The sequence below is a fragment of the Sorex araneus genome, chromosome 5 (assembly GCF_027595985.1).
Source record: "Sorex araneus isolate mSorAra2 chromosome 5, mSorAra2.pri, whole genome shotgun sequence".
Taxonomy (NCBI): domain Eukaryota; kingdom Metazoa; phylum Chordata; class Mammalia; order Eulipotyphla; family Soricidae; genus Sorex; species Sorex araneus.
Window position 1 is genome coordinate 133216458 of NC_073306.1, and position 20595 is coordinate 133237052.

The 20595-nt window shown below is 64.9% G+C and overlaps 1 protein-coding gene across 1 annotated transcript in view; it reads right to left on the bottom strand.

The window, feature by feature from the left end:
- NFATC2 (nuclear factor of activated T cells 2) overlaps positions 1-20595 on the bottom strand; it is a 95962-nt gene that overhangs the window by 21636 nt on the left and 53731 nt on the right. The window contains exons 6-9 of the mRNA XM_055139260.1: positions 17665-17805; positions 5951-6006; positions 5631-5757; positions 3153-3827 (exon numbers count right to left, since the gene is read on the bottom strand). Of these exons, the coding sequence (XP_054995235.1) occupies positions 3153-3827; positions 5631-5757; positions 5951-6006; positions 17665-17805 (999 nt within the window). The remainder of the gene's footprint in view (positions 1-3152; positions 3828-5630; positions 5758-5950; positions 6007-17664; positions 17806-20595) is intronic.

The window sequence follows — 20595 nt, forward strand, 5'->3', positions numbered from 1 at the left end:
GCGTGGGGGCGGGACACTGACTTCAGACCACAGCTATGCCTTGGGACTGGGGGTGCCGGCAGGACTGGAGCCCACAACAGGTGGATTTCAGGAGGAAACTATCCAGGGGGGGGCCCTGAAGAGGAAGCAGAAATCCCCCAGGACAGCCATGCTCCTGTTCCAGAAGCTTCCAGAAGCTTCCAGAAAGCCTCCGGGCAGAGGGTCAGGGGACCTGCCAGCCAGACGTCTGCGGGATTCTCTGTCACACTGTGTGGCTTAGCCAAGCCTGGGCCGCGGCCACCTGCGTGAGACGGAGCTCTAAGTGCCTTGGAAGAGAGCGCGGGCCCCCTCCTCGGCGCCGGGCTGCCGGGCTGCCGGCGACCCCGCCACACCCCACATTCTCTCCGCGGCCCCAGGGGGCTCGCAGCTGCCCCCCTCTCTGGCCCGCTGAGCCAGCACCCGGCCCGCCTGGTTCCTGTCTGAATAAGAGAACCTGGACCCTGCCCGGCCTGGGGCCCCTCGTCCCCAGGGGCTGCCCAGAGCAATGAGCCTTCTGGGCTTCTTAGTTGGTTTTTTTGGTTGTTGTTAAGTTTTTTCTTTTTGGGTCACACCCGGCGATGCACAGAGGTAACTCCTGGCTCTGCACTCAGGAATCACTCCTGGCGGTGCTCGGGGGACCCTAGGGGATGCCGGGGATCGAACCCGGGTCGGACGTGTGCAAGGCAAGCGCCCTCCCCGCTGTGCTGTCGCTCCAGCCCTGCTATGAGGTGCCGGCCGGGTGGTCTGTGCTTGGCACAAACCATGAACAGCATCCCAAGAAATGCCTGCCCCCCTCTGGGGGCGTCCCTGGCCCACCCTTCACCGGGCTGGCCCTCGCACCCGAGACCCCTGGGCCCCGTCTCCCGCAGCAGGACAGGAGGCCGGGTGGCCCCCGATGGCTTGGGCTGGAGCCTCAGAGCCCCCGAGACAGCAGCCCCCCGCGGCCCCCAAAAGAAGGTGAGGGAGAGGTGCCGCCGCCACCCTCGGCTCTGCCCCCCGCAGCCCAGAGACCCCCACACCCATCTGGCCTAACGCCCCCCCGTGGCAGAGAGCAAAGATCGCTCCACACCCCTGTGTCTGCCTCCCAGCCCCGTGCCAGCAGGAAGCGTCGATCCCGGTCCCCTCCCCTGCTCCCGCAGCCCTCGGGCGGCACGGAGACCACGCAGGGACCCTGTCCAGCGGGCAGGCTCCGCCCTAGGCCACGTCCCACCAGAGTCGGGAGCCCGAGCAAGACCAGCCCCCTCGTCCCCTCCCGGCTGGAGCGCGGAGCTCGGCCTCGTCTGTTCTCCGGTCAGGAAACCCAGGTAGACCGGACATTGTGGGGGGTGCTGAGAGTGAGAGTGACCCACGCGCGTCCACCATGGGCAGACCCCTGGAGTCACTCACTCACTGGGGTGGGGAGGTGGCAGGGTTTGCCCAACCTTCCAGAGATCCACTCTTGGGGAAAAAGGCTCTGATAAGTCCTGCAGAAACATGCTCTGGGTTTTGTTTTGTTTTGCTTTGACTTGGCGACAGCAAGCTTTTTTCCACCTTTAAAGCACGAGCCCTCTGGCCGTGTAATGCGTCTCCTCAGAGCCCACGGGACCGGGCCCGTCCAGGCTCCACAAGGAGCAGCAGATCTGCCGTGCTCTGTGCTCAGTGCTCAAGCATCCCCAAGCATCCCCCACCCCACTCTGCCCTGGCACTTGGACCCACGGCAACCTTGACCCCGCCTGCACTCAGGGACACTCCCGGGGTCGGGGTCTCCCTCTGGGCTGCTCTCACGTGAAGTTTCCAGGGCTTTGGCGGCCTGGGGTCACAACCACGGCTGGCCTCTGGACACTGCGGCCGGGGTGGGGGAGGGTGGGCATCTTAGGGCCAGTTCTCGGGGCAGCGGCCGGAGTCAGCCAGGGCCACCCGCCGGCTCCCCGCCCCTCCCTCCCTCCCTCTCTCCCTCCCTCCCTCCTTTACTTATTTATCAGCCTGATGCGGCACGCGGTCAGCTCTGGTTACAGCCGAATTCCTTTTATCTGCTGGACCTGGGCCCTGGGCAGGGCTGGGCCCCGGCAGAGACGGCAGAGACGCACTCACACTTCCTCCTGGCCGGTGGCTGGACAGCGGGCAGCACCGGGGATCCCCCGAGACCACGCCGTGACCTGGCCTCGGCCCTCTTTGATTATTCAGAACAAGACGGATCCATTATTAACGACGCGGAGGCCAGGCCCGACGCCCGTGTGAGCAGAGCGGGCACGGCCGGACGGTGACCTGGGCCTGCCGGAAGCCGGGGGTCACCCGCCCGGGCCGTCACCTGGCTGGCACGGGGACTAAGGCTCAGCGCCCACCTTTATAGCCGCTGCCTGCTGGCTCCGAGGACCCCCACCCCGCCCCCGCCTTGGCTGGGGGCCAGAGAGGGAACACTCCTAAATAGTTGAGGTCCAGGCCCATCGGGTGCCCAGTGCTGCTCCCTCCCTCCCTGCAGGGACGCCCCCCGGGTCCCTCCTCAGGCCGCACCTGGCGGGTGTCAGGTGCTGCTGTCAGAGCACTTCCGGCCTGAGCCTGACCAAGCCAGGCCCCACCACCCACCCACCCAGGCACCTACAGCCTCACACGGAGCCACCCACACGCCCTTTCCTGCCCGCCCCCGCCCCCCCCGCCCCCGGCCTGGAGGCTCTGCACAACGGAAGGCCACTGTTCCCCGCGTCAATGTGCCCCTCTGTTCCCCAGCGCAGGCCGAGCGGAGCCCCCCGACCATCCCCCCCACAAGGCCACGCTCCCCCTGCCTGCCTCTCGCTTCCTCCCTGGCCCGAAATGTGGCAAAGGGACAGGGTGAGGACGGCTCAGCGGACCCCGACCACCCCACCCGCGGACAGTCCTCGGGCCCCGACTGTCATTTCTGCAGGGATGGAGGAAGGGGAGAGAAGGGGGCACCCAGAACTCTCGCCACCCACCCCCCAAGACCACTGCCAGGAGACCACCCCTGCAGGGGCGGGGCTCCCGTCCGGGGCCCCCAAGTGAGCTGACACCAGGGGACACTCTGGTGTCACCAGCTGACACCAGGGGACACCGGGCCAGACAGGGGCAGGCGGGGGGGCCCAGGGGGGCGGGGTTGGGGGCAGCCCCCCCACCCCGGGTGAGGACAAGGGGCTGCGGCTCACCGTCATCCAAGTAGATCTGGTCCAAGTTCTGTTCCTGCTTCACGGTCACCCCCGCGGGTAACGCTTCCTTTTGGTCACTGACCGGGGGTCCATTTTTGGCGGCCCGAGGGCTGGCGGCATTCTGCTGCTGAATGACCGTGGGGTACGAGCCGGGGCTCAGTCTCTGACCTGGGGGGACAGAGGAGGGTGGGCCGGGCCGGGCGCCGCCGCCGCTGGGCCCGAAGTTCTCGCAGTACATGATGTGCTGGAACTCCTGCGGGCCGCAGCGCAGCGGCTGGTGCGTGGGCGAGTAGTGGATCACGGGCGAGGCCTGCGGGGCGGCGGGGCCGGGCCCCTGGGCGCCCGCGTGCACCAGCACGGAGCGGTGGGCGTCCCCCAGGGGCAGGGGCGCGGCCATGAGGGCCGGCTGCTGGTAGCCCAGGAGGGTGGGGCTCAGGCTCCGGCTGCGCTGGTACAGGACGGCGGCCGGCGCCTGCGGCTGGTAGCGGGTGTCCGGCGGGGACAGCCCCGAGCGGAACTGCTGGCAGGGCGCCATAGTGGCCACCAGGCAGGACGGGGACTCGGCCACCATGGGGTGCTGCGGGTAGTAGGGCTGGCTCCCCAGGGCCCCGTGCGCCGGGCTGCAGATCAGGCCGGGGTCGTACTCGTCACTGGGCTCCGTCTTGATGGCCGGCACTGCGGGGAGAGAAGGGCCAGCTGGGGTGCGGGCTGGGCCTGGGGGTCAGCGGGAGGGGCTGGCAAGGTCTGCCACGGGGGGAGCGTGGCGGGGGGGCGCTGGCCCACGTCCAACCCAGCACCACGCTCTGGGTCAGAAACCTGAGCCTGGGCTGCAGCCGTAGCACAGCGGGGAGGGCGTTGGCCTTGCACGCGGTCGACCAGGGTTCGATTCCCAGCATCCCATAGGGTCCCCCGAGCACCACCAGGAGTGATTCCTGAGTGCAGAGCCAGGAGTGACCCCTGTGCATCACGGGTGTGACCCAAAAAGCAAAAATAAATAAATAACTAGAAATCTGAGCCTGGCTGGCAACCGTGACCTCCAGGCCCCTCCCGAGGCATAGTCAGGTCTGTCCAGTCTCAGACGGGGCCCGGGGCGGGAGCACCTGCTCCCAGGCCGCAGGTCCTGGGCTCGACGCCCAGAATGACAAACATGAAGGGGGTCCAGCCCGGCTCCCTCCCCGGCACCCAGCCCCCCGTGGTGACCCACCCTGGCCCGGTCCCAGCTGCCCACCTGCCCCTGCTCTCTCTGGGCTCATGCGGGGCCTGATTTACTCGGCAGCTGTGCAGTACCGCCCCTCTGCGTGGCAGTAGCCCTAGGAGGCGGCGGGGGGTTGTGGGGGGGGCTCCATCCCGCTCGGGCCTGGGCCTGGCACCCACCACACCCTGCACCTAAGCACCAAAGTTCCGCTCGATTTTTCTGGACAATTGGTCACGTGGTGAGCGTCACCTTGTGAGACCTGTGACCTGGGCCTGCTTTCCCGCAGGTCACCTGGGTCCCGCTCTCAGGCCTCCCCCCCTCTGCCCCCGCCCCTGCGGACCCCAACTCCAACTTCTCCAGCACACTTGACCCCAACGCCCCCACCCCCAGGGAGCTGAGGACCAGGCCCTGCACTCGGCTGGAGAAACTGAGCTGACGGGACTGGGTGGGGGCAGCCCCCACACTGGGAGCTCCGGGGCAGGAGAGCAGCCGCACAGCAACAGGCCTGCAAGGGGGGCAGCAGGCCAGCGCCCAGGGCACCCCTGAGAAGAGGGCGTGGGCGAACCTGGCCGACGCTGAGAGGCTTGGTGGACGCAGAACGGAGCCTCCCAGAGACGCCCCACAATGCTTTGCTGCCTTTGGGACACAACCACCTCAGTGTCCCCTAGGCCTGAGACAGTGCTATAACTTGCACACACGCACACACACACACATGCACAGACATGCATGCACACATGCATAGACATACACTCACACATGCACACAGACATACATGCACATACACACATGCACACACCCACAAATGCACACGCACACACATGCACATGGACACAGGTGCACACATGCACATGCACATACATGCACACACAAGCACACATGCACATGCGCACACATGCACACACATATGCACGCACACAGGCACACATACACACATATGCACATGTGCACAATACATGTGTGTGCACACACACGGGCACACACACACACATGATGGCCCTCCCGCCGTCACCTAAGGCCTGAGACTGCTGTCACAGACAGACACACACACTCACACACACACACACACACACACACACACACACACACGTACACACAGTGTGGCCTGCTCTCTGCCCATCCCCACCTGCACACACAGGAGCGGTGACAGTAGCCGGTGCGCTCAGCGGCCCCGTGTCAGCTCACTGGCACCCAGTGGGCTCTGGGCCAGACGCAGCTCAGGCGGGGTGTGTCTGTGACCCGCCCCCGCCCCAGGTGCCCGGTGCCCGGCGCAGGTGAGCGCCTACCTGGGTGGTAGGTGAAGTGCTGGGGCTGGCTTCGTTTCCTCTTCCCGTTGATGACGTAGAAGCTCACCTTCACCGACGTGTGGATGTGCTTGTTCCGGTACTCGGGGATCTCCACAAAAAGCATGTTCTGGAAGGGAGGCACGGCCATCACGGGGCAGCCCTGCCGCCTGCCTCCCCAGCGCCCCGTGCGCATGCTCAGAGAGGGGCCCGGCACTGCCCATGCAGTGAGGCCCGGCCACAGCGGGCCTGGTGCCCAGGGGACCGGGTGGGGGCAGGAGAAGGGGAGGGACGGGGACGCAGCCCTCCTGCCGGGTGCTTACGGGCTGGCTCTTGTCCTTGTCCACCGTGGCCTCCACCTCCCAGATCTGCTGCCCATCTGGAAAAATCGAGAAACGACATTTTAGTGGTACAAGGAACTAAACGCTTTAGAAATCAAAAGGCTTAAGACAAAAACCTGCAGATACTGCTCCTGCTTAGTGGATTATCATTTCAGCACACTGTGTGTGCACATGTGTATATGCACGCATGTATACACACGTGTGTACATGTGTACTATGATGTGTGCATGTGTGCACATATGTGTGCATGTGTGCTCACATGCATGTGCACATATGTGTACATGTGTGCTCACATGCATGTGCACATATGTGTACATGTGTGCTCACATGCATGCATGTGTGCATACATATGTGTGTGTGCTCGCATGCATGCAGGTGTGTGTACATGTGCATGTGTGTGTGAGATGTGCGAGTATACGTCCATGTGTCTTCCCAGCTTTTTCTAAAGGAATGCACGTTAACAACGGGAAACTGCTAGCAACAGAAAATAAGGAACAAAGCAGAAACGGCCCGTCTTGGGGTGGGAGTGATAATGCTGTATTTACCGTGCACACAGCTGACCTGGGTTCGATCCTCACCTCCCCAGGTGGTTCCCCAAGCACCACCAAAATTGATCCCTGAGCCTAGAGCCAGGAGTTAGTCCTGCACACAACTGGGTGTGGCCCCCGGTAATTTTTTATTGTAGAAACATAAAAAGAAAATGCGCGCCCCCAGCCCACCCCGCCGTGGCCCTCCCCCTCCGCCGCAGCTCCCCTTCACACCAGAGGGGGCTCCACCCGAGGCAGCTCCCTGGGGTCCCCTGCATGGCCCTCATCCAGCCAGACCGTCTCCGCCGTGTGCAGGTTGCAGGGTACCCCTGCACCCCAACACCCGCGGGCAGCCGGGGAGCCGGGGCACTGCTGATGGCGAAGATTCCTTGTTTGGCAGCAAAGCCCCCTCCCCAGCAGGGCCGGGCTTCCCCGGCGGGGCCGCACACAGGCAGGAGGGAACCTGATTTTCTGCCGCCGCCGCCTAACGGACAGACCACAGGGCCATTTGCAGGAGAAACAAACCTTTTCCAGAGGGTTCCTGGGGGGGACAGAACGCTACAGGGATCAGGGCCTTGGGAATGCGGGGCCAGGGTCCGAGGGCTTTCTTTTTTTTTTTTTTTTTTAGTTTTTGGGTCACACCTGGCGACGCTCAGGGCTTACCCCTGGCTCTGCACTCAGGGATCACTCCTGGCAGTGCTCAGGGGACCTGTGGGATGCCGGGGATTGAACCCGGGTCAGCCGCACGCAAGGCAAACGCCCTCCCCGCTGTGCTATGGCTCCAGCCACCACTGAGGCTTTTACTGTTTTGTTTTGGGGCCACACTCCTGACTCTGCACTCAGGGGTGACTCCTGGAGGTGCTCAGGGACCCCCCCGGGATGCGGGGATGGAACCAACTCGGCGGCGTGCAGGGCGAGCGCCCTCCCTGCCGTCCTGTCACTCGGGCCCCTGAGGGCCCCTTAACCACCCAGGTTCTCGGCCACAAGCCACAGGCGAGAGGCTGCAGTGCACCCCAACTTTGGGCCAGAAATTGCACCTCACCGCACCTAACCCCAGCGAGCCCTCGGCCGGGGGAGCCGGGCAGCTGTGAGCCGTGGCTTTAGCCCTCAGAGAGAGGACACCCGGGGAGGCGGGCTTCCCTGGAGCCACTGGACCTTCCTCGAGAGCACTGACGCCCCCACTTGTCAGGAGTGCAGGGGCTGGCGCGGCAGCACAGCAGGTGGGGCGTTTGCACGCAGAGTCCCCCGCCCTGCATGGCCCTCAGGGGGCCTGGGGAAGGGGCTCCCCGGGGCTGTGGGGCACTGGCCACGCTCTGTGGACGCCCCTTGGTGGAACATGTGCTGTGAGTTCTCAGGGTGGGTTATCCGGCCAAGAAGCCCCCCCGATAGTTTATCAGCGTCCCCTCCGCCGCGCACGTGACCCCACGCCCAGCCCCCCGCATCAGGAGTGGGGCCTCACTGTCCCTCCTCCCCTTCCTCCCAGGACGCCAGGCCCCGGGGCTGCTCTGGCCTCCTTTCGAGCCACCACGCACACCCAGACCCGCAGAGGGACCCCCCCAACCGCTCATGTGGACCCCCACTCCTCCAGCTCCGGGCTGAGGTCCCGGGGCCGAGCCCCACAAGCCCTCGGGGTCTCTGCAGCTCCCAAGACCATCGCTCAGCGCAGGACGAGCAGCAGGGTCAGCCCCGGGGCCAGATCAGCGTTCCCGGTTCCCCGGCCCCGCCTCGGGAGTGGGCAGATGGCTCTGAGCGCGTGAGTGGCCCCCGACTCAGGGGGGCACTTCCTGGCCGCCTCAGCGCGGCGCCCACAGCTCAGAGGAGGGGCCCTCAGGAGATGCTCGGCCCCAGGGCAGGGCTGGGGAGCTCATGGGACAGGGACAGCGAAGGCGCCTCACAGACGGGGAGATGAAGGCACCTCACAGATACGGAGAGTGAAGACACCTCACAGACGGGGACGGTGAGGGCGCCTCACAGATGGGGAGAGTGAAGACACCTCACCACAGACGGGGACAGTGAAGGCACCTGAAGACACTTCACAGAAGGGGACAATAAAGGTGCCTCACAGATGGGGAGATGAAGGCGCCTGAAGACACCTCACAGACGGGGACGGTGAAGGCGCCTCACAGACGGGGACAGTGAAGGCACCTGAAGACACCTCACAGACGGGGACGGTGAGGGCACCTCACAGACAGGGAGAGTGAAGGCGCCTCACAGACGGGGATGGTGAGGGCACCTCACAGACAGAGTGAAGACACCTCACAGATGGGGACGGTGAAGGCACCTCACAGACGGGGAGAGTGAAGGCGCCTCACAGACGGGGACAGTGAAGGTGCCTCACAGATGGGGAGTAAAGACGTCTCAGAGATGGGGACAGTGAAGGCACCTGAAGACACTTCACAGAAGGGGACAATAAAGATGCCTCACAGACGGGGAGATGAAGGCACCTGAAGACACCTCACAGACGGGGACAGCAAAGGCGCCTCAGACGGGGACCGTGAAGGCGTCTCTGTGCTGCCTTGCGGCTCTTGCCGGGGCAGTGCCTGCTGAGCCAACATGCCCTCTGCGCCCACACCCTACTCCCCAGGCAGAGTCCAAGGGTCGCCCTGCCCGTTCCAAGCCCCCCAGAAGGCGCAGGCGTCACCAGAGGGCTGCTCGGAGGCCCGGGAGACAGACACAAGGTCAACTTCGGTGGAACGGCGGTTCTCGCCACAGCAGTCTGGGAGCCTCTGCATCGCCCCACCTCCACTCGAACCCACAGCCAGCACAGCCTGATGCTCGCGCCTGGGGCCACCCTGGCGAGACCCCGGCCTGGAGGCCTTCGAGAGCTCGTCCTCTCTGGAACTCAGGCAAAATGAGGAAGTTCTTCCGGCTGGAGACCTGTGACGGGGCCCCACGGTCGCTCGCCCGGCCTGTCTGTGGTTACCAGCGCCCTGCCTGGAGGCGTGGGGTCCCCGGCTCTGCCTGCAGGAGGAAGGACCTGCGGCGACTGGAACCACACTTCCTTCTGTCCCGCCACCGCCAGGGAACCCAACGGCCACAGAGAAAGTTCTAGAAGGGGGCGGGTCAGACTCACTTTCGGCCACCTACCCACCCACCCTTGGCCAGGACGAGCACTGGGGGACGGAGCGCTCTGGCATCGGGGGAGCAGGCTCGTGTTTCCCGGACACAGGACGGGGCCCATGAAAAGCAGACGTGCCGCCAGCTCCCTTGGGAGGCCGGAGGGCGCCCCGGGGGTCCTCGCCCGGGGTCCCCCCCCCCCGTCGCAAACTGGTCGCCCCACACACGCCCCGCCAGGCCGCCCCCAGCTCGCAGAAGCTCGGGCCAGTGCTGGCCAAGTTCGCTGGGTCTCTCCAGGGACTGTGAAAGTGACATTTTCCCACCTGGTCTCTGGGCGGGACCAGCCCCGGGGCCTCGACACGACCCACCCCAGGCACCGCCCTGCCCTCCAGGCCCCCCAAGACACAGCATCTGCGGCGGAGCCTGAACTTGAGGGTCCCCCGAGAGTGACCTGAGACTCCCAGGGGCCTGACCCCCAGCCTCTCCGGCAGAGCCCCTGGAAGTCACCCCGGCCTTGTGGAGGCGGAGTCGGGGGGACCGGGCGGGCAGGAGGCTGGGCGAGGGGCGCAGAGAAGGGAGCCGGCAGGGCGCCTCAGGTAGCGTATCTGCAGCCCGCCCCCCTCCTCAGAGCTGCCTGAGGCAAAAGGGGCCCCAAAGAGCCCCCAAGAGTCCCCGCCCGGCTGCGGGGAGCGAGGGAGGGAGGCAGGGAGGCCCGGGCTGCGGTATCCTGGCGAGCAGAGGAGGGGCGGGGAGAGCCCAGAGAAGACGGAGCCGGGCTCGTGGGGAAGAGGAGCAGGGCGGGGGGCAGGGGGAGATCAGCAGGACCCGCGGGGCCCCAGGCTCTCCCGGTGGGCGGCTGCGCCCCCCCACCCCGGCCCCCATGGAAGCGGGTGTTGCAAGTGGCGGGCGGGCGGGGGCTCTGCGCCCGGGGCAGCCCGCAGCCTCGCGTGCCCACAGCCGCCCGCGAGCGGCTGGGCCTGTCACTGTCCATTAGGAGCCCGTGCGTGACGCGGCCCAGAGCCCGGCCGGCCGCCCTGGACAGGCGTGAGCTCAGTGCTCCCCACGGGAGTAATTCCGGCCTGCAGGGGGGAGGGCGGAGTGTGCGGGGCTGCCCCCCCCCACTCCGGGTCCGATACCCAAATGCCCAGGGGGCACCCAGGCGCCCCCCTACACCCCCGCCCTCCCTGAGGGCTCCGCGGGCTCCACCTCCCTGCCCCCGCCTGCCCGCACGCCGGCTGCTGTCCCCATCCAGATGAGGAGCACAGACCCCAGAATAGAAAGCGAGTCCCACCACGCCCTGCTTCAAAGCCTGGACGGCACCCGGGCCACGACTCATCCCCTGGACCAGAACTCGGACTCCTCTGCCTCGGGCACGGGCTGGGCCCGCCCTCCGCCCTCCGCCCTCCCGCCCGCCAGCCAGGCGCGGCATCTGCTTTCGGTTCCTCACTCAGGCCTGGGCCTGGGCGGCCAGTTCCTTCCGCCCAGGGGACATTCCTCTTCTGGCCCAGGCAGTTTCCCATCTCCCGTCTTTAGTTTAGAGCTCAGTCCAAAGCTGCCACCTCCGGGAAGCTCTCCCTGATCTCTCCTACTCTGATCTCTCTTACTCCCTCTCCTCTCCTCTCCTCTCCTCTCCTCTCCTCTCCTCTCCTCTCCTCTCCTCTCCTCTCCTCTCCTCTCCTCTCCTCTCCCTTCCCCTCCCCTCCCCTCCCCTCCCCTCCCCTCGCCTCCCCTCCCCTCGCCTCCCCTCCCCTCCTCTCTCTTCTCTTCTCTTCTCTTCTCTTCTCTTCTCTTCTCTTCTCTTCTCTTCTCTTCTCTTCTCTTCTCTTCTCTTCTCTTCTCTCCTCTCTCCCTCTTTCTCCTCTCTCTCCTCTCTCTCTTCTCACTCTGCCTCTCTCTCTCCTCTCCTCTCTCTCTTCTCTCTTGTCTCTCATCATCATCACCATCATCATCACCATCATCATCATCATCATCATCATCATCATCATCCGCATAGATGAAACGTCAGGAAGAAACTGCGTTTGACTTCAAGCAGGTCTCGCCCTCTGTGCCCATGTGCGGGACCTACTCCAAGGGCAGAGACCCTCAGTTACCTGAGACCCGGATTCCGAGCGCCCACGTGCGTCGCCACGCCGGGCCCCAGGCCCTGGGCTCTCCCCTGCCGCCCTGGGCCCGGGACTCAGAGCCTCCCCCGGGATCACCGAATAGTGAGCAACAGGGCAGCAGGGAGGGCATGTGCCTCGTACAGGACCAACCCGGGTTCGATACCCGGAACCCCACAGGATCCCCTGAGCGCGGCCAGGAGTGATTCCTAAGGGCAGAGCCAGGAGTAACCCCTGAGCACCGCCGGGTGTGACCCCCCCCAAAACCCACAATTTAAAATTAAAAGAATAATAATAAAATCCCATTCACCCCATTTGACAGGCAGAGAAACTGAGCCCCGGAGTCCCTAGGAGAAGGCCGGCCTGGGCGTCTGGCCAGCTGCCAGCCTGCTCACACCACAAATCAAGTCTCATTTAAAAACAAACAAGCAGGGCTGGAGTGATGTGATAGCACAACGGGTAGGGCGTTTGCCTTGCACTCGGCCGACCCGGGTTCGAATCCCAGCATCCCATATGGTCCCCTGAGCACCGCCAGGGGTGATTTCTGAGTGCATGAGCCAGGAGTGACCCTGTGCATCACCGGGTGTGACCCAAAAAGAATAAATAAATAAATAAATAAATAAATAAAATAAAAAATAAAAACAAACAAGCAAAAAAACTAAACATTTAGGGAGAAAATCCCCCCCCCCAGGGGTGAGGGTCTGTCCGAGGTGCAGACAGCGGGGCTGCCTGCCAGCAGGCGGGTCTCTTGGGGTCTGCTTCCGAGACCCCCTACAGGCGGGCACAGGGAAGCCCCTGCCCCGGGCCGGGCTCTCTCTCTGCAGAGACTCTGAGCAACGCCACGGGCAGCGGAGTCTTTGCAGGAGCACTCGGTGCCCGGGTCAGCCGCGGGGGGGGGGGGGGGCAGTGACAGTGTCCATGCGTCACCCAGGGCGAAGGCGGCTCAGCCCCGGTCACACCCGGCCGGCCTGGAGCCTCGGGGTTCCCGGGGGAAGCCCTGGGGCAGCGACTCCCCATGCCGGGCCATTGTGCCCCAGACACCCCCACGTGGGCAGGGGGGCGGCGGGGGGGGAGGGGGGGGCAGGGGATGCTCCAAGCCAGATCTGGGAGAAAAGCAGGTATCGGGGAGGCGAGCAGGGGTGTGGTCCTCCTGGGCGATGCCCACGGCTCCCCAGACACTCATTCATGGAAAAATACTTCGTTTAGCCAGAAAAAAAGAAAATCGTCCCAAGTATTATGCATTTATTAAACAAAGCTCAAAATACCACCTTCGGGAACCTCCAAGTAATAAAATGACTCAGTGGGGGACACGATGAGTCAGTGGGAAAGGGGATTCCACCGCCCACGCCGCCCCAGAAAACCCCGCTCGGCTGCTCAACAGGTGACAGGGCCCCTGCCGTGCCCCCCCTGGACCCCCCCACCCCCGGCCAAACGCCAAGGCCAGCCCGGCCCGGCCCATGAAGCGGGAGCTGAGTAATGGCAGGCGGGCGGCCGTCCAGTGCCGCCCCCGCGGGCCCGAGAGCCAGGCAGCTCCGTGGCCGGGGCGGGCCAGGCCCGCTGCAGACAGATTTACCAGCTGAAACATTCCAGAGGCCTGTGTCACCCCGCCACCTTCCACAACACCGGCCCGCCCCCCCAGGGCCCCGTCGCCCCGGCAACCACGCTTCCGCGGCCACCTCGCTTTTATTTTGGTGTCCTTAGATTTTTTCCTGTTTTGCAATGTTTTGCGGGGGACCCCCCAGCTCCGCCCGAGGCCCGCGTGGAGGGGGGCCAGGGTGAGCGGCTGAGGTCAGAGAGCAGCCCGCCCTGCCCGGCCTGAACTTGAACAGGGCCCGGATGGTCACAGGCACGGGGTTTCCCCCCGCCAGGGACTTGCAGAAGGGGCTGGAGCGGGGGTGGGGAGGGGTCAAGCGGGAGAGTGCTGGACCCCCTGCTGGCCTCCCTTGGGGGGGGGACCTGAGTGAAGCGTCCGGAACTGCCCGTCCCCAGCTGTGGCCGGTGGGCCTCAGGGTGCCTGGGTTCCCACCTGTCCAGGGGGGTGACGTTCCCCGATGCAGGCGAGAGACCCCAGGACTGCCGAGGCCCAGACCACCGAGACCCCCCTCACCCCCGACGCCACCCACAGACGCCTCAGGCCAGCCTGGGGGACTAGGTCCTGAGACAGCACCCGGGGAGATTCCATTGACTGTGGACACAATGTCAAGTGCCATCCGGGACAGCAAGACAGGAGGACAGGGGGGGGACAGTGGAGCTGCTGGGGCATCTGAAAGGGGACCAGGGGGACAGCAGGGTGCGGCCTGACAAAGAAATGACAGGAGGGCCAGGGGGCCAGCCTCACAGGAGCCGATTCACTCGCCAGCATCCCAGGGCACGTTGTGGGGGGGGGGGCGAGCAGAACCCCCAGCCCAGCAGGGCCACGCGCTGTCTGCCCTGGTTGGCTGAGCAGGGCTGGGAGGGACCCTCCTCACCCCCGAAAAAAAAATGTAGGGGAGGCTGGAGTGACAGCACAGCGGGGAGGGCATTTGCCTTGCACGCAACCAACCCGGGTTCGATTCCCAGCATCCCATGGGGTCCCCCAAGCACCGCCAGGAGTCATTCCTGAGTGCATGAGCCAGGAGGAACCCCTGAGCATCGCTGGCTGTGACCCAAAAAGAAAAAACAAATTAAGCCAAAATTTAAAAAAAGGAACAGCAGAGAGTATCCTGCGAGGGCCAAGGAGGACCCGGGGTCCCGGGATGGAGGGTGTTTGGGGACAGAGTAAGGACGCGGCTCCCGCAGGCCAGGCAGGCCGGGCCCGAGAAGCTTGACTCCCCGCAGAGGGCTCAGGTCACCGGCGCTTGGAAGGCCTGGCTGGCCTTTAAAATAGAAATGAAAATAATATGATGGTCATTATTATTACTGCTGCTATAAATAAGGGGCTGTTTTTCCAAAACACCGAGCTTTTCTAACTTAAGAAACTCCACGCAATCCCTCTCCTACTGTTTTTCCACCAATCTCCAATTTGTCCTCCTGCTGGAGTGGAAACCGCCAGCCCGATCCCAGTCGACAGCTATAAAAAGCACTTTGGAGCTGCCGCCGCCGATGACCCAACGTGAGGCTAAGATTAGCCCGGGCGGCTGTCACCTTGCCTTAATGTGAGATCCAGCTGGGCCCTCTCTCCCTGGAAAACCGCAGCCCTCGGCCCTCCCCGCCCGCCTGCCTGGCCGGCCAGCTGGGAGGCCCACGGGGGCCGGAAGGGGATGTGTTGGGGGGAAAGGCCCCGGGGAGCCCCGGGATTCCCCGCACGCACGCACACACGCGCAGCAGGGCCCAAGGCCCGAGGGAACCAGGCACGCGCCCCGGGAAGGGGCCCCCCACTCCTCAGCGGAGGGTCCAGGCCCCGCCGTCTGCCTGCTAGCCTCAGCCTGGGAGCGGGCCCCGCTCCAGATGCTGCAGACCAGAAAGAGCTTTCTGGAAGGATTCCCCGCACCCCGGGGACCTCCTGCAGAATCCAGAGGTCACAGCACCCACAAAATGGATCGAGTCAGTCAGTGGTTTTGGGCGGCGGCGGGGGGGGGGGCAGGGCGGGGCGGGGGCTCCAGCTCTGGGCCTGCCAGTGGCGGAGGGGGCAGACGGCGCCTTCGGAGCAGGCGGGACCCTCCCCGCCCCGGCTGTCTCCCCACGCTCCCTCTCTGCCGGGCAAGTCCCGGCACGTAAGGGCAGGGGAGCAAGGCCTGTGTTTTGCCGTGTTCCCTGGCTCCCCGAGATAACATCTTACTCATCTCCGTCCTCCGGGAGCGAGAGCAGCAGCCGACACGTCAGGCGCCCAGCACAGCCCAGCTCCGCACCAGCCAGCAGGGGACGGCTGCCTCGGACCCCAGCGCACACAGCCGGCCCCTCCAGCCCCATGCCGGGCCCACCCCGGGGGCAGCACCAGGCCCTCTGTGGCCTGAGCGGGGTCCAGCCCGGGGACCTGGGGCCGCTGGCATGTGGATTCGACGCTCTTGACCTTCCGAGCCCGCCGCTCACAGCACACGGGGTCCCCCGGGGAAGGCCTGCTAGCCTCTCCCTTAATGGGGGAAACCGAGGCTGGGAGGGGCTGCACAGCCAGAAAGTGCTGGGTATTACCCATGGGCGAGAATCTGGCTCTGGAAGTTGCTCCTAGGGGCAGTTAAGGAGATTATAACGCCCCCCCCCAACACACACACACACACACACACACACACACACACACACACACACACACACACGCTCTGTGTCAGGGGCTCACTTGTCTTAACACTCAGCTTCTCTGGGTGGACGGTCCCCAACACCTGTGACGCCTAAAGACAGGGCAGAGCCAGAGCGACAGTACAGCGGGGAGGGCACTTGCCTTGCACGCGGCTGACCCGGGTTCGATCCCCCACACCCCATAGGGTCCCCTGAGCACCACCAGGGGTGATTCCTGAGTGCAGAGCCTGGAGTCAGCCCTGAGCATCGCCGGGTGTGGCCCCAAAGAGCAAGAATAAAAGACTGGGCAGAGGGGAGATGGCATAGGGGCCCGGAGCAGTGAGGCCCTGGACTGTGGCCGCCAGGGGTGGACCTCGTCCTTCTTAGCGCCCCTGGCCCCGCCGTCGCCAGCCTGCAGCCACGGCCCGGCCCTTCACGCGCTCCAACCCCCAGGCCCGCCAGAGCCTCCCGCCCCTCGCCCCTCGGGCTGTCTGGGCCCCTTGGGCTCCTGACCCAGGAGGCAGTGGAAGGTGGGCACTCGCCCCTCCGAGATGCCCGGGGAGACCCGTGGTGACGGGGCCGCCGTGCAGGGCAGCGCCCAGGAGGGGCCTGGACAGTGCTGCCACTGCGCCCTCCCTGTGCCCCCCACCCGCTGCCCGGCACCCCCGGGCGTCCCCCTGACACTGCGGAGATGGGCCCCCTGGGGCAGCTCCAGCTTGCGGCCACTTCGCCCAACATCTAAACCCCCTGCAGTTCGACTCGCATTTCCAGAGCCCTCCCCCGAGACGGAGGGACATCGAGGGCCCCGCGGTCGCCTGAGGAGATCAGGCAGAGCCAAGGGGCAGGACAGTGGCGCGGGCACACGCCAAGCACACGCGGCTCTGGATTGGCCCAGGCCCAGGCAGGGATGGCCCGGGAAGCCCGGGGCTTCTATTCGAGTGCTGGTCGAGCTGCTGAGAATCCCTAATGGGCCCCTGGCCCGCCCCCGAGCACTGTCTGGGGAGCCCCCAAGGTTGGATCATCCCCAGTAAAAGCATTAGATTAAATTCGGCACCGTGGGCAATGGGAGGAAGAGCAACAGGGCCCAGGGGGAGGCACGTGCTCCTCGGGTCCCGGAGCCCACCAGGAGTGACCCCCGAGCCCGCCGGGAGTGACCCCTGAGCACTGCCAGGACCAGGCCTGGAGCACTGCCAGGAGTGATCCCCGAGCAGGAGCCAGGAGCAGGCCCCGAGCACCGCCGTGTGTGGCCCAAAATCTCCAGGACCAAACTGAACCCAAGAAGCCCCTGTGTCTGGGCCCGACAGGCCCAGTCAGAGGGCACAAACACGGGAGCCGGCGAGGGGCCGTGGGCTCTCGGGAGGGAGGCGCAGCGCCAGGCTGGCCCTCAGCACCGGCCGCCATGCCACAGGCTGGGCCCAGGACGCCGGGGACATCTGGAGAAGGGCAGCAGAGCAGGGGCACAGTGGCCCCTTAATAATAATTTAAAAAAAAAGAAAATTTAAGAAAGGAGCTTGAGGGGGTTGGAGCGACAGCACAGCGGGGAGGGCGTTTGCCTTGCACGCAGCCGACCCGGGTTCGATTCCCAGCATCCCATAGGGTCCCCTGGGCACCGCCAGGAGTAATTCCTGAGTGCAGAGCCAGGAGGAAGCCCTGAGCATCGCCGGGTGTGACCCAAAAAGCTAAAAAAAAAAAAAAAGAAAGAAAAGAAAGGAGCTTGACAGTCAGCGGGATGGGCACCCCGAGCCAGGGCGGGGGAGCAGGCCCCCACCCCCGCCCCCGCCCCTACCCCCGCTGCCTGAAGACCCAGGCCCAGCCCCGCCCTCACCTGTGGTCTTCTCCGTGAACACGACTTTGGACTCGGCCGTGAAGTTCTGCCCCGTGAGGATCATCTGCTGCCCCCCGTACACCAGGCAGCCGTCCGTGTCCTGTCTCTCCACCATGGGCAGCTCGTGGGCCGATCGCTGGGCTGAGGGCGAGAGCGGGGAGGGGGCGTGAGGCGAGAGGCTCCGGGCTGAGTGCCCACCCGCCTGCAGCTCCCCAAGGCCCGGTCTCCCCCCCCACGCCCCCAATCTGCTCATGACCCAGTTTCTGCCAACGACGCCTGGTTTCATGACTCGGGGACAGATGAGAAGTGGACACTGTAGTCCACAAAAGTCACTTTCCCGTGAGATTTCCCCCGGCAGAGGGTTCCAGAACCTTCTCTCCGAGGGGCACACCCACGGTAAACTCTGGAACTGACTGGCGTGGGGTGTCGGGGTTGGCCTTGGCATTCACCCCATGTCCAAGGCCCTGTCGCCTCTGGCTGTGTCCCCGCCCGCTCCCAGGCCCTCTGCCCCCAGACACCTGCTCTCGCGTCCCCCCACACAGCGGTTCCCACGTCAGCAAGGAGGGGACACCCCCTTCCTGCCCCTCCTGCTCGAACTCAAAACAGCCGCAGTCACCCGTCCGTCTGTCTCATCCCCTCCCCGTTTCCTCCATCCCGATCGCCCTGTTTGTCTTTCTTTGCACGTGTGGACACACACGTGTAGCTGGGTTGGCTCGTCTGCCTGTCACGTCTCTCGCCACTTGCATGGAAGCCCGGGGAGGGCTCTGCTCTGGGGACACCATGACCCCAGGGCCAGGGCCAGTGCCGGGACTAAAAGGAGTGCTGAGGACTTGGTTCTTCAGATGGATGGATGGAGGGATGGAGGGATGGAGATATGGAGGGATGGATGGACTGATGGAAGGAATGAGGGTGGAAGGAAGGAAGGAAGGAAGGAAGGAAGGAAGGAAGGAAGGAAGGAAGGAAGGAAGGAAGGAAGGAAGGAGAGAGAGAGGGAGGGAGGGAGGGGGAGGGAAGGAGGGAGGGAGGAAGGGAGGAAGGAAGGAAGGAAGGAAGGAAGGAAGGAAGGAAGGAAGGAAGGAAGGAAGGAAGGAAGGAAGGAAGGAGAGAGGGAGGGAGGGAGGGGAAGGGAAGGAGGGAGGGAGGAAGGGAGGAAGGAAGGAAGGAGGGAAGGATAGAAGGAAGGAGGGAAGGAAGAAAGGAAGGATGATAGAATGGGTAGATGGGTGGTGGATGGGAGGGTTGGTTGATTAATGGATGGACAAAAGGAGACAATGGACAATAGATGGGGTTGGTGGATAGATGGATGGATGGATGGATGGATGGATGGATGATGGATGAATTGGTGAATCAATGGATAGATGGAAGGAAGGGTGGATGGAGGGATGGAGGAATTAATGAATGGATGGATGGAAGGATGGAAGGATGGATGGATGGATGGATGGATGGATGGAAAAGGGTGGGTGAGTGGGTGGATGGATGGATGGAAGGAAGGGTGGATGGAGGGACGGATGGAAAATGGTGGGTGGGTGAGTGGGTGGATGGATGGATGGAAGGAAGGATGGAGGGATGGATGGATGAATAAGTGGGTGGGTGGAGAGATGGATGGGTGGAAGGAGAGGGTGGATGCCAGATGGGGCGGGCGGATGGGTGGGTGAGACGCTGCTGTCTATGTGCAGATACTGGCATCTCTAGACAAATCTCATCGACGATGAAACCGGAAGCATAGGGCAGACTCGTCTGTACCTTCCCCCGTGGCCAGGCTGCAAGCGCACAGCCCTGAGGAGGCAAGTGTCAGGGACTCGCACACCTGACGAGAGGGAAGGCGGTCAGGGAACTCAGGCCGGGGTGGACATTAGGGCTGAGACGTGAGACGCCAGCGTGCCCAGCACAAGCCAACCACCTCTCGCCATGGACTCCTCAGGAAGGCAGCCACAGCCTGGACACCTGTCCAGCCACAGGCCGGCACGAGCACCCTGCCCAGCGGCCTCCCTGGACTGGAGCCTGTCTGCAGGTGTGGCCTTGGCGGAGAGGGCCTGGGAGGCCCCCCAGCCTCTTGTGTGTGAGTCAGACCACCCTCCCCACACACCCTCCCCCACACACCTCCCCCCAGACCCTCCCCACGCCCCTCCCCCCACACCCTCCCTCACACCCTCCCCCCACACCTCCCCCCACACCCTCCCTCACACCCTCCTCCCAACACCCTCCCCACACCCCTCCCCCCCAGACCCTCCCCACACCCCTCCCCCCAACACCCTCCCGCACGCCCTCCCCCCAGACCCTCCTCACACCCCTCCCCACACTCTCCCTCACGCCCTCCCCCCAGACCCTTCCTACACCCCTCCCACACCCCTCCCCACACTCTCCCTCACGCCCTCCCCCCCACTCTCCCCCAGCCCCTGAACTGGGTCGGCCGGGCTCCCTGCACCAGCTCAGAACCGGGGCCACCATGAACCCTTCCCTCCTGGCCAGCCTGGGCCTCCAAAGGGCCAAGCACCCCCTTGGCTGACCGGAAGCCTTGGCCACCGGGACCCCTGCCGACATCTGGAGCCTCCACCGGGGCTGGGCTGGTCACTCGCTTTCAGTGCCCGTCTGGTGGCAACGGAAACAGCGGCCGTGGGCCTGGCCCAGCAGGTCCGCGCCTTTCAGACCCGCCCGTGATGAGCTGGGGCGGGGGGGGGGGGAGCTGGCCAGGACCCTCCCTCCTCGCCCTGAGTCACCACCCCCAGGCCAGCTGGCCCCCGGCTCCCAGCCAGCAGGGCCGGGCCTGGCCCTGAGCTCTGCGCTGGCCGGAGCAGCTCTGTGAATCACAGCTTCTGGGCAGCAAACGCAACGCGTCCACTTCCTGCCCCCCCACCCCCCTGCCTGCTCCCACCACCAGCCTCCCGGGGAGACGGGGAGGAGAAAGACCCGGGGCTCAGCGGGCGTCTGGCG